The sequence below is a fragment of the Pezoporus wallicus genome, unplaced genomic scaffold, assembly GCF_028554395.1.
Source record: "Pezoporus wallicus isolate ANWC-B61680 ecotype Strahan unplaced genomic scaffold, APGP_CSIRO_Pwel_v1 contig_3568, whole genome shotgun sequence".
Taxonomy (NCBI): domain Eukaryota; kingdom Metazoa; phylum Chordata; class Aves; order Psittaciformes; family Psittacidae; genus Pezoporus; species Pezoporus wallicus.
The window spans coordinates 2,906,980-2,919,755 of record NW_026637826.1 but is presented as its reverse complement, the minus strand read 5'-3'; the positions used below and the strand labels follow the sequence as shown (position 1 = coordinate 2,919,755).

At 56.9% G+C, this 12,776-nt stretch overlaps 1 protein-coding gene across 4 annotated transcripts; it reads left to right on the top strand.

Annotated features, from left to right (window-relative positions):
* The first annotated feature begins 1,513 nt into the window (after positions 1 to 1,513).
* On the top strand, positions 1,514 to 12,165 carry BAP1 (BRCA1 associated protein 1). 4 transcript variants are annotated; one of them, XM_057407804.1, is made up of 17 exons: positions 1,514 to 1,629; positions 4,046 to 4,075; positions 4,171 to 4,225; positions 4,421 to 4,553; positions 4,880 to 4,999; positions 5,472 to 5,533; positions 5,616 to 5,758; positions 6,583 to 6,661; positions 7,310 to 7,433; positions 7,741 to 7,858; positions 8,226 to 8,413; positions 8,758 to 8,891; positions 9,455 to 9,927; positions 10,054 to 10,160; positions 10,807 to 10,899; positions 11,427 to 11,499; positions 11,803 to 12,165. In XM_057407804.1, the coding sequence occupies exons 1-17, from the start codon at positions 1,593 to 1,595 to the stop codon at positions 11,934 to 11,936; spliced, it is 2,103 nt and encodes a 700-aa protein (XP_057263787.1). In that variant the 5' UTR covers positions 1,514 to 1,592; the 3' UTR covers positions 11,937 to 12,165. The 4 variants fall into 4 exon arrangements, with proteins under 4 accessions (XP_057263787.1, XP_057263786.1, XP_057263785.1 ...); XM_057407803.1 differs by having other exon boundaries at positions 10,054 to 10,214; XM_057407802.1 differs by lacking the exons at positions 10,807 to 10,899; positions 11,427 to 11,499; positions 11,803 to 12,165 and having other exon boundaries at positions 10,054 to 10,800.
* Positions 12,166 to 12,776: the final 611 nt, after the last annotated feature.

Sequence of the window (12,776 nt, the reverse complement as noted above, 5' to 3'; positions counted from 1 at the left end):
GGGCTGCACATCCCGGGGGGGCAGCGAGAGGGGGTCCTGAGGCCTTTGCTGCGTGCGGGACCTGGCGCTGGGGTGAGCTGCAAAGGCTGGAAGTGATGCAGGGGCCAGCGATGTTTCAAACTGAGAGGGAACGAGGACCAGAAGAAACCGGTCCCGAAAGGGCCTGCCCCTCCTGCTGAATCTCCATCCCTCCCTGCTGCAGCCTGGCCCTCTGGGGCAGACTTACATCAGTGAGGCTGAAGTGGGAGGGCTTTGCCAGGGGCGCAGGCACGGCTCTGCACACCTTACATTCCAGCCTTGCCTCATGATAACCGCTAACAGAGGCAATCTGGAACCTCCAGGGGCCGAATGAACACAACCCACACACTCCAAGGGGGTGGAAAGAGACAACCTGGGAGGCAGGTACCGCGCTGCTGCCTCCGGTCTCCGCTGCATGAGGCTCACAAGCCCTACCTGTGCCTCGGCGCTGCTGCCCCAGTGGGGCGAGGGGCGCGCTGTGGGGCGGGGTGTGCGTGGGAACAGCCGCAGAACAAAGCCGCGGATCCGGTTCCTATTCTTAGCGCGCTTCCTAAGGAAGTGCAGTGCAGGGGCTCCGGCGCGCTCCGGGAGCGCCTCTGGGGCGGCACCAGCGGAGATGCCCGGGGGGTGACGGTGCTGCTGCTGCTGCCGCAACCTCACCGGGAGCCCTGGCAGCGCAGCGCGGGGCACAGAAAGGACCGGCCTGGGAAAGACCTCCAGGATCATCAAGTCCAAGCGTTATCCCAGCGCTGCCAAGTCCACCACTAACCCACGGCACCGAGGGCCTCGTCCGCACAGTATGTGAACACCGCCAGGGACGGTGACTCCAGCCCTGCCCTGGGCAGCCTGTTCCAATGCCTGAGCACCCGCTCTATCGTATCCAGTCTAAACCTTCTCTGGTGCAGCTTGAGGCCGTTTCCTCTTGTCCTGTCACTCGTTACTAGGGAGAAGAGACCCCCGCCTCCTTTCAGGTAGCCGTAGAGAGAGAGGTCCCCCCTGAGCCTTCTCTTCTCCACACTAACCCCGCCAAGCTCCCTCAGCTGTTCCCCATCACACTTTGCTCCAGGCCCTTCACCACCGTTCCGCCCTTCTCTCTCTTGCAGCGAGGGGCCCAGAGGTGATCGCCGGAATCTGATCTGAGGTGCGGCCTCACCAGTTCCCATCCCCATCCCCATCCCGCTAACACAAGCCGTCCCCGTCCCCGTCCCCATCCCCCTCCCCACCCCCACCCCCTAACACAAGCCCATCCCCACCCCCACCCCCTAACACAAGCCCATCCCCACCCCCACTCCCCTAACACAAGCGCATCCCCACCCCCACCCCCTAACACAAGCCCATCCCCACCCCCACCCCCTAACACAAGGCCTCCCCGCCGCCGCTCCACAGCCCCCGGCCCGCCCCGGGCCCCTCCGGCACCACCTCTCCCGCCCCGCCCCGCCCCGGCCCGGGACACACGTGGCGCGGGGCGCTGGCGTTGCGCGGCGTCGCGCAGCGATGACGCACCGGGGCGGGCGGCGAGGCGCCGGGCTGGGAGTCGGGGCCGGACATGGCGGCTCGGGCCGGCCCACGGGAAGATGAATAAGGGCTGGTTGGAGCTGGAGAGCGACCCCGGTGAGTGCCGGGGCCGGCACCGGGACGAGAGGAGGGCATGGACAGCTCGGGGGGGGGGGGCTCTGAGGGGACGGGTCGGTGGTGGAGCCTGGACCTGGGGCTGTGAGAGGCAAGCCGGGGCCTGGGAGGGGGCTGTGGGGTGGAGGGGGTTGTGGAGGCAGGATTAGGGGGTGCAGCGCCGGAGTGGGCAGGAGGAGTGGGTGCTGGGGGAGAGTGCAGGGTTGATGTGTACAGGACATAGCCCATAGGGGGAGGTTATGGGGGTGTAGGATAGGCAGAAAAGGGGTGTCAGGAGGTTGGATGTCGGGCTGAGGACAAGGATGGGGTGAACAGGGCTGCAGGAGCTCTGTGAATTGTCCAGGTTATTCCCATCCTCCCCCTTCTTCACCACATGCTGAAGACAGGATGCAGTTTGAATTCTCCCACCTGGGAGGGAAGGTTCTTTGCTTGGAATATATCTGCCTGGGCAGAGGTGAGCTCTCAGCATGCTTCAAATTTGTGGAGCTTTGGATGCAGACGTGACAGCTGGGACAGCAGTTAGGAATGTCTCATGTGCTGCTCTCAGCATTCAGCACATCCCATAAGCTGACCAGCCCCTGCCACAGGGCTTGCGATTGGAAGCTCTCAGTGCTTTAGCGATCAGGAAGGGTTGGTAGATCCAGATTTGGGCTGTCTGTTGTGGCTGCTGGGTGGAGAGGGCAGCCTTGGGAACCTCCAGGCTGCTGGTGTAGTGCTGCTTGTGCTGGTGAACACCAGAATGTTTCCTCCAGGCAGTCCAGATACTTTGGGATGGGGATTCTGAGTGTTCCAGGAGGGATGGCAGCAGGAGTATGCCTTTTGGGATGCTGAGATAATACAAAATACTGAAATGAACTGGAGAGAAAACATGGTTGGAAGGGACCCCTGAAGTCTTTGGCCCAAAGCAGAGTTTGGCTCCCTCCTCTCTGCCCAGTGATGTTGCTCACACTGGAGCGAAACACACAACAGCTGAGTTCCCATACCCTTCGGTGCAGTCCTGCTGGTCAGACACAGTCCTAGAGGACTGCTGTAGAGGTATAGGAGTGCTCCAGGCCACGGTGAGCTTGGAAGTCATGCTTGGTCATCTCCTTCTGGTGGTACCTGCAGGAGCAGCGCTGCTTTTGGCACGTGGTGTTGTTTGTGTCCACAAGGCCTTGGTCTGGTGCAGATCTTCACTGGCTGCGAGGCAGAGCTTGAGGTGTGGTTCACATCTCACATCACACATGTTTTGCTGTCATCAACTGACTGTAACTGTTGGAACTGGAGAGTGACTGAGGCCTTTGACCTTTGCAGAAGCTTTTACACTTGAAAGACTCTTATCTGTAAACAGCTGTGACTCCTGCTTCCAGCTAAAGAGGGAACAAAAGCCGTGGCTGCAGTGAGCATCTGAAGACCCTTGTGGAATGCAAGGACCACTTGCCTGAAGTGGGTTGCTGCACAGAAGGCAGCGGTGCTGCCTGAAGTCTCTGTAGATGTCACCTGTACAACACAGCCTTCCATGGTATCATGAGAGCAAGGAGGCTCTCATCAGTTTGAAGCATGTCATTTCTACAGGGTATTTCTTCCCACTGTCAGTTCTGGTTTTTTGCTCCCAGAAGTGTCCTCCCTGTTTTAGTCATTTTAACTTTGGTGTGGAAGCTCCTCTGGCTCTTCCCTTCTTGGCTGAGCAACTTCCAACAGGTTCCTTAAATCCGTTGCTTACAGGGATGTTTTTCAGGATTGCATCCTTCTTATTGATAATTCCTTAGACTTTCTCCCAGGCTTTCAGCAGCCTTTGTATGGCAGCAAAAGAAGCAGATTTATTATTCCAGTCTTAAGCTCACTAACAGGGGAACTGCCTGGAAACTAGGCTGACTGCCTTTGCATGGCAGTGGAAGCTGCTGCTCAGTTCCTGATGTCTGATCATCCTTCGGTCTCTTTGCTGTTGTGTGTGTATCCTGGTTATGTCCTTTTGTAATGGGAATTTTGTCGTTGCTGGAGGCAGGCTTTTGGTCCCCTGGGAGACGGGGAGATGAGTTAGAACTGTGTGTGTCATTTAGGTGCTCCCTGCTGCTGTTCGTGGTGGGGGGTTATTTCTTGGCAGGTCATCAGTGGGTCAGATGCTGAAGGTGGGTCCAGCTTCCTTGGCCTCTGGCAGGAGAGGGTTTGTTCAGGTCCCCTCGAGGAAGTGGATGATGCATGGGATGGAGGGTTGAAGTGAGCCAGAGCAGCTCTGTGGTGAGCCAGGACTGTGGTGAGTCTGCTCCTGGGGGTTAGCATGATCCTGGTGTTGCTCTGCTGCGTTCTTCTGACTGTACCTTGGCCTGGCACCACATGGGACCTTCGTGGACCAGTAGCAGCAGGTTTCCTTTCTGCTCTCTTCCGTCAGAAGTAACCTATTGGGTTTGTTCCTTTCCAGGTCTCTTCACACTCCTGGTTGAAGATTTTGGTGAGTGCAAGAAACGTTCCTGGGAAGTCAGTTTTGTGTTTAACGGTGTGTCCATTCTGGTGGGTTTTACACTAGCTTCTGCTCTTTGTTTGCAGGGGTCAAGGGAGTGCAGGTTGAAGAGATTTATGATCTGCAGAGCAAATGCCAAGGGTAAGTCACAGGTGTGAAAGCGTGAGTTTTATTAAGCAGAATGTGTCACTGCAGAAAGATGGGGCTGGTGGTTCTCTTTTCCTCTCTGTCTTTGCTCTGCTGTAGTTTGACATCGAAGGTTGCTGGTGCTGGGCAGTGCAGCCCCACTGGTTGTGGTTCATCCAAAACGATACAGCTGCTGACTTCTCTCCACAGCCCTGTCTATGGGTTCATCTTCCTGTTCAAGTGGATTGAGGAGCGCAGGTCACGCCGCAAGGTCTCTACCCTGGTGGATGAGACATCGGTGATCGACGATGACATCGTTAATAACATGTTCTTTGCTCACCAGGTAGGCTGGAGCCAAGGGGAAGCATGTGGGTGTCTCATGCGACACCTCAGGGAAGCGATGTGGTGCTGAGGGCAGCTCCTCTTTCCTGAGAGTCTCTGCCCTGAGCTCTAGGTTGGAGGGACTCCAGGGAGGGCTGTGAGCTCATGGGGCATGGTGAACCCTCTAAACAAGACTACCCTCCTGTCCTTTGAGAGCCCAGGTCAGGTCACTGCTCTCACAAGTGGTACTTGTGCCAGTACTTTTCAGTTGATTATTGTCAACACTGGGGGTTGTTGAAGAGTTGCCTTGTTCCTGCTGGTTAAGAAGGTCCTTGTGTCACCCTCCAGCTGATCCCCAATTCCTGTGCCACCCATGCCCTGCTGAGTGTCCTCCTGAACTGCAACAATGTTGACCTGGGCCCCACGCTGAGCCGCATGAAGGATTTCACCAAAGGATTTAGCCCTGAGGTAGGGGCAGGGATGTGCACGAGGAGCACATGGGAATCTGCCTCTTGCTCCCCTTGGGTTGATGCTCTAATGGACTGGCTCCTTTCCAGCCCTTTGGCTCCACACTACATCACTATTGCCTCTTCTCTCCCATCTTCCTGCTTTGCCTTGTGCAGGGCCTTGGTCCCCTCACACTGGGCCCAGCTCTGAGCTTTGTGTTGTGTTCTTCCCTAGCCTAGGTGCATTCTCTAAGTCTGGGATCGAAGTTCCTCTCTCCTACCTTCAGACATATCTTGAAGTCTGTGTTTCTGACTCTCATTCCTTTAGCAGAAATTGTCTGTTCTTTTTATCTTGGGTTTCACCTCAGCAGAGCAGAGGGAGTGCCTGAAAGCTGCTCTCCCAGTCCTGGGAGGGAGGGACCGGGGAGCCACTGGGTGAAGCATTTTGTTCATTTCCTATTACTTCTCAGTTGTTTTCCTTGCTGTCGCTGCAGAGCAAAGGCTATGCCATCGGCAATGCCCCAGAGCTGGCCAAGGCCCACAACAGCCATGCCAGGTGAGTGAGGGGGGATCTCCAGCTGACTGCTGCTGAAGGAAGCAGGCTCCCCGCTCACCTCTTGCCTCTCGTGCCCTCGCAGGCCGGAGCCACGGCACTTGCCAGAGAAGCAGAATGGAATCAGCGCTGTGCGAACCATGGAGGCTTTTCACTTTGTCAGTTATGTCCCCATCAAGGGACGGCTGTTTGAGCTGGATGGGCTGAAGGTCTATCCCATTGACCACGGTAAGAGCCTGCCTGTCCCTACAGTTGAACAGACACCCTGGCTTGTCCAGATGTATGTGTTATGGTGTTTGTGGAGAATCACTCCAATGGCTTTGTCCTGAGTTTCTGCAGCTCACTTTGGAGCCTCTGTGCTGGGGACTGTGTCTGGAAAGCAACAATTTCTAAATGCATTGCATTGCGTTTTCCAGCCTTGCCATTATCCTCCCCAGGGGTCCTTCTGCAGGGTCCTTCTGCAGCTCTGACATAACTCTGTATTGCAAGAATCTGTCTCCTCCTTGATCTCTTCATGTGCCAAATAACTGCTGTGTGTTGATGCACAAGGTCCCACTGCAGATCCCAGCAGGCTGCTCTGGATACTTTGTTTATTTACGACTTGACTACTCAGATCTGTCTTCCAGACACAACTTGTTACTGCTAGGAATTTACTTCTGTCTGTCAGGCCCTTTGGTAAGGTACCCACTTGATGTGCTTGGATTACTTAATCATAGCACCAGATCCAGTGGCAGGTGGATCCCAGCAGGAGCTGGGATTTCCTTGGACTTTGGGAGCCCAAGCCTGTGAGCCACTTGTGGTTGGCAGGGTTCAGAATTTGCTTTTCTGCCCTGCAGATAGCTCATGTTTCCATTTGGAAGGCAGAGGCAGGAGGTTCCACATATGGGCTGAGAGTGTGGTGCTTCTGCCACCCAGGCTCCTCTTGACTTGCGTGCTGGTACATAAGGGAGCTGTTGGATTGCCTGTGGTGTGGATGGCAAGATCTGCTCTGCGTGTTGGCAGCAGGAGCCTGGCTCTGCCTTGTTGAGTCCAGCTCTTTCTTGTTCTCACAGGGCCATGGGCTGATGATGAGGAATGGACGGACAAAGCCAGGAGAGTAATCATGGAGCGCATCGGCCTGGCCACTGCAGGGTAAGGTCCCGGGCCATAGTGCACGCACTGGCCCATTTTTCCCTGGATTGTTTCTACTGTGGTCTCTGTGCAACAAGTTGTGCAAATGGGGGTGGAGAGTTTTGCCTGGGAGAGGTGCAGGTGTACTGCCTCTTTGCCTTCTCTTGCTTGCAATTTGACTGCCTTCAGAGTATGTGGAAAAGCTATACGCTTCGTGTGATGCAGAGTCCATGCAAATGGATGTGAGTGGTCAGATGAGGTCCCTGTAAACTAAAGTCCGTAGGAGAAGGAATGGTGCTACTGGTGCTGAGCTGTACCTCTTGGATGCTTGGTCTTGAGGGTAGCCAGGGAGGTTCTAGAGTCTCTGTCCTTGGAGATACTCAAAGGCCATGTGGATGTGGTCATGGACAACCAGCTCCAGCTGGAGCAGGGGTTGGAGCAGATGCCCCTTCCAACCACACGCCCCTTCCAACCTGTGAAGGGTGCTTTGTGTTATGGCTGAAGCAACCTTGCTCTGCTTCTTCAGTCAGAGTGAGGTTAACTTAACTTTGGGGGAAAAGCCTCCTGTGTGATGGCATTAGAGGCCAGGGCAGGGGAGGTGCTGCCTGGAAGGAGGTGGCAGGAGCTCTTGCTGGGAGCCAGACTGATGTCTACTGTCCCTTCCTGCAGGGAGCCCTACCACGACATCCGCTTCAACCTGATGGCCGTGGTGCCTGATCGGAGGATGAAGTACGAGTCCAAACTCCACATCCTGAAGATGAACCGCCAGACTGTGCTGGAGGCCTTGCAGCAGGTAGGACAGCCCAAACCCTAAGGGAGTGTGAGCCTGAGGTGGGAATAGGTTCTGTTTCCAGGGCATCTCCACGTGCTGTGGGGGCCCCTAGATTTTGGTTTGGTTTTTGTCCTTGGGAAATGTCTTCTGGGAAGAGGAGATAGCCAGCCTCAATGCCCGGCCTTCGGCTGATCACCTGGGAGATTATCCATGGCATTGTCCATCGGTAGTGCACACCCTCATGAGTTCTGCAGAGCTTGAATGGGAGGGATGTGGCTTGGGTCACCCCCGGCCAGTGCTCAGTTTCCATCTGTCATTTGCCTTCAAGCTTATCCGAGTAACTCAGCCTGAGCTGATCCAGACTCAGAAGTCTCAGGACTCTCAGCCTCCTGAAGAGGTGAAGCCAGCCAGCAGCAAGACTGTGACCCTAGAGAGCACCCATACAGGTACAACCCCCGTCAGTGCTGTTGCCAGCCAGCCTGGCCTGCTGTGGTGTGACAGTGGCTGTCTTGACCTGGAGCTTGAGGCAGTTTTATGGTCAGCTTTGCTTTCTTTTCTCCATGCCCAGCTCCATGCACACGGTGCTGGGGTGTGGTAGATGCCTCTGTGCTTGGTAGGAGAATTGTAGGGACGTGGAGTTTGGAAATGGGAGGGCTTAAGCTTGGGGACACAGGTGACAGCTGGAAGTGGAATGGGAAGTGGGTCTGATGGAGTATAAGAGCTCTTCTTTGCAGTGGGCAAGGGGTGGCAGAGGACATGGAGTAAAAGGTGATGGTGCTGGTCATGAAAGGCTGTGCTGTGTTTGTGTGGCAGATGGCACCGATGAGCCTGCCACCCAGGGCCACCTTGCGGCCATGCAGAGCCCACCCACCAAATCCAAACCAGTGGCAAAGACATCAGCAAGCAGCATCAATGGGGCACCTCCAGGAAACCCCAACCCCATCGTGCAGAGGTTGCCAGCCTTCCTGGACAACCACAACTATGCCAAGTCCCCCATGCAGGTAGGCTGCAGCTCCAGGCCAATAGCGCCTGACTTGAGCTGAACTTTTTGCTCCCAGTCCCTCACCTCTGGGGGGCTGTGGCTCTTGACTGGTTTAAGCCCTTCCCCTGCCTTGCAGCCTGCCTGCCCTTGCACTAACCCAGACTGGGAAGTGAGAGGGCAAATAAGGACTGACCTGACAGAAGATGTTAGTATCAATGGGGGTCAGCTGAGAAGCAAGGGAAGAGTCCCCTGTCTCCTCTTGAAAAGGGCAGGCTCTGGTGTTTGGCTGGACCAAGGACATGTCTGCTGGGCTCTTCCCCCTTCCCCCGCTGCCAGCAGGCCATCAGCAATGGTGTTTTGCAGGAGGAGGAGGACCTTGCAGCAGGAGTGGGTCGCAGCCGGGTCCCAGTCCGACAGCACCAGCAGTACTCTGACGATGAGGATGACTATGATGATGATGACGAGGAGGAAGTTCGTAACGCCAACTCAGCCATCAGGTGACTGAGCTGAGGGCAGGGAGCTGAACTGCCAGTGGTGACTCCCAGATCTCTGAGAGCTGATAGTTGTGTAGAGCCTGTGCCTGTGTGTGCAACTGGGGCTTTTCTTTCCACCTGCTGTGTTACTGCTGGATTTTGTGAACCTCTTCTGCAGTTCTTCACTATCAAGAGTGAATTTTGGCTGCTCTATCTATAGCTGTTTATTGGCAGCAGGCTTTGAGGAACCTCTGTTCCCCAGTCCAGACTGCCAGATTTGTTCCTGGTGAGTGTTGGTGTGCTTGAACTGCTGTGAAGGTCAGGAAATGGGGTCACAGCGAGGGTGCTTTGGGGGCTTGTGGAGGAAGAGTAGAGGTGTGTTCCAGCTGTGTAGGGGTGCCCACAGCAGAGGGGTTCAGTTTTGAAGTGCTGCCAGAGAAGCAAGCGGCAGTGGGGGCAACCAAGAAGTATTTCTTGCCTTGCTTCATGCCAGGAGACAGTGAATACTGATGAGTGTGAAGCTGGCAGTGGCTGTGCTGGGCCTCCTTCCACCAGGTACTCACCTTCCCTCCTGTGTTCGTGGGCAGGTACAAAAGGAAAGGGCAGGTGAAGCAGGAGCACATGGCAGGGGCTGTGGATGGCCAGCTCTCCGTCCTCCAGCCCAACACCATCAACGTCCTGGCTGAGAAGCTGAAAGAGTCTCAGAAGGATCTTTCCATTCCCCTGTCCATCAAGACGACCGGCGGGGGTACTGCTGTGGCGGTGGTCACCCACTCCCAGCCCTCTCCGACCCCCAGCAACGAGAGCACAGACACGGCCTCCGAGATCGGCAGCGCCTTCAACTCCCCGCTGCGGTCCCCCATCCGCTCAGCCAACCCCACGCGCCCCTCCAGCCCCGTCACCTCCCACATCTCCAAGGTGCTCTTTGGTGAGGAGGATGGGCTGCTGCGGGTCGACTGCATGCGCTACAACCGTGCCGTCAGAGACCTGGGGCCTGTCATCAGCACTGGGCTGCTGCACCTCACGGAGGACGGCGTGTTCTGCCCGCTGGCTGTCGCAGGTAGGTGCCTGCCAGCTTTGGGGGTGGTGGCATCTCCCCTGGGGTGACTGGACGCTGTCCTTTGACTTCAGGAGTGGATACCGGTCCTTTGCTGTAGCTCCTAACGCTTCCTTCCCCTGTGTGCAGACGGGGGGAAAAGCTCCCCAGCTTCCATCAAACCTGGTGATGAGGCCCCGATCACAATCAAACTGGACGAGAAGGAGGGCAGTGAGGCCAGTGACAGCAAAGAGAAGGTGGGACTTGGCAGGACCAGTGATCACCCTGGGGGGGAAAAGTATTCTCCCAAGGTGAGTTTTGTGCTGCGGCAGCCCTGGGGACATGGAGCCGCAGCAGCGCTGGCAGTGACTGAACCGCATGTGCACGCTGTCCCGCTCGCGTCGCCGCAGCCGCGCCTCGAGGTGCAGGGCAGAGCAGGTTCTGTGCCTTGTGTCACCATGGGGATGTTTCCCTCAGCAAGTGGGCAGAGCCGCTGCCTCCTGCAGCCGAGATGTCCGGGGTGCTGTGCTCTCCTTCGGGCCAGAGGGACCCTGCACCCCCAGGGCCCAGCCTGCTGGGAACTTCGCTGCTTGTCTGTGCCCTCCAGCTCAGAGCTCGGGCAGCACAAGTGCACCAGGGGCGCCCTGGAGGAGAGCTGGCGAGAAACTTTTACTCAAAAGGGAAGTTTGCAGCCTCAGTGCAGGCTGATTGAGCACCCTGACTCAGAAACTCACTACAATGAGCTGGTCTGTGGTTTCTTCCCCTTCCCTCGCAAGTATTTTTTGGTTTTGATGAATTCTCCCTTTCCCAGTGCAGAGAGGAACATCTGCCAGCTCACTCCGCTGGCTCCTGGGCTGCAGCAGGGCTCTGGCTGCTGACATTTGCTCTGCTTGGTCCTGGCAGGAGCTGCTGGCACTGCTGAAGTGTGTGGAGGCAGAGATTGCGAACTATGAGGCCTGCCTGAAGGAAGAGGTGGAGAAGAGGAAGAAGTTCAAGGTGTGTGTCAATGGCCTGTTTGTGTTGCCAGTTTAGCTCCCTGAAGGCTCAATCTGGGTTGTTAAGCCAAAGTGGAAGCAGAGTGTTCAGCTGAGAATGGCCCTGGGGAGCATGTGGGACCCTTTCCCATTACCAAGCCACCCTATGGGGCAGAGCTCCTGCCAGGACAAACTGAAGGCCCTGGTCAGCACTGATGAGCTTGAGGTAGGTGGAGCACTGCAGCTGGGCCACAGCTTGACACAGCATTGGCAGGAGGAAGCAGGGATTGTGCTTCAGGGCCTGGCAGGATTCCTCCCCTGCCCATGGTCACCTCTTCCCAGCTGTCCTTTGTGGAAAATGCTGGCACCTGAACTGGGATGGACACAGTCCCAGCTGTGCATTGGCCTGACCTGGTGGGGAGGTGGTCATCCTCTTCTGGTGTCTTTGGCCTGGGAGGTGGGTCCTGTCACATCCATTCTTTGTCCCCGTTAGCCTTGAGCTCTTCTTCCTCCCTGACACCCATGTGTGGATTTGTCATCTCTTTGTAGATTGATGACCAGAGGAGAACCCACAACTACGATGAGTTCATCTGTACCTTCATCTCCATGCTGGCCCAGGAAGGTGAGCTGTGCTCTGTGCCTGAGGGGATGGAGCATGGGGCTTGCATTCAGCTGAGGGAGCCGCACTGAGCATGGCAAAGTGGCACCTGGGAGCCTGGGGAGCTCATCCTGCCCCGCTCCCTGTTTCTGCCAGGTCTGGGGCATGCGGAAGAGCTCAGTCTGTGGAGCCACGTTTCTCTGCTCAGCGTCCTTTGGTTTGATAGTCCCAGGAGGAGCCTACTGATGGGGCTTGGGTAGGACAGGGAGGGCTGTGCTCCAGTGTGGGCAGTACCAACACGGGCATGTGTGTGCTTATCCCCTGCAGGCATGCTGGCAAGCCTGGTGGAGCAGAACATCTCCGTGCGCCGGCGGCAGGGGGTCAGCATCGGCCGCCTGCACAAGCAGAGGAAGCCGGACCGACGGAAACGCTCTCGCCCCTATAAAGCCAAGCGCCAGTAGCTGGGGAGCCAGGACTGGGAGAAGCAGCAGCTGGGCCTTGTGTCTTTGGGCAGTGGCACTTGGATCTACATTCCCTCTGCCCAAGGAATGGGACCACAGCGACAAGCCCTCAGCCGAGATGGAGCCTGGGGCCAGAGAGAAATCGGGTTTTCCTCTGAGCCCGAGTTGTGAAGGGCAGGAAAACACAGTCCTGAGGGGAGGCCCTGCAGCCACCAGCCAGCCAGAGCACGCAGCTCACATGCCCTGGGCCTGCATCTCGGCGCCGTGGCTGAGGTCTGGCAGGAGGGGAAGTGGCTGGTCTGGCATTGTGGGAATGCCAGCAATGCCACTGCTAGCCTGAGCTGGCCACAGGGGCTGTGGCTTGTGTCCTCAGTCCAGGCCTTCAGCTCCCTGCTTCCCCAGGACATTTGTGTCTCCGTTTTCTGACCCTCTCCCTCCCTTCCCCAAAGTTTTGATTCTGACCCCCACTTTTGGCCGTTGCTGAGCAAGGTGGCTCCTGGACAGAGCCCATTCTCCTGCCCCATTCCCAGAGCTGGCCCATGTGCAGCCAGGCTGGTCCTGCCTTGCCCTGTCCCCTCAGCACTCTGGGTACACAGCCCCCCTGCCAGTGCAGCCTGGCTCCTTGCGCCCTGGGCAGCTCTGGTGCCAGGTGAGGTGGGGTGGGCTCATCCCTGGAGCTGGGCCTTGGCCCCAGCACTCTGTGTGGCTCTGCTGCCATTGCTGCTCTCTTGGCAACCAGTTCTGTGGGTCACCCAGGATGGCTCCAGGCCCTGTCCTCAGAGAAACCCTGTGAATTATAAACAAACCAAGTTCATGGTGTGGCTTTGGTGCTGCTGGGCA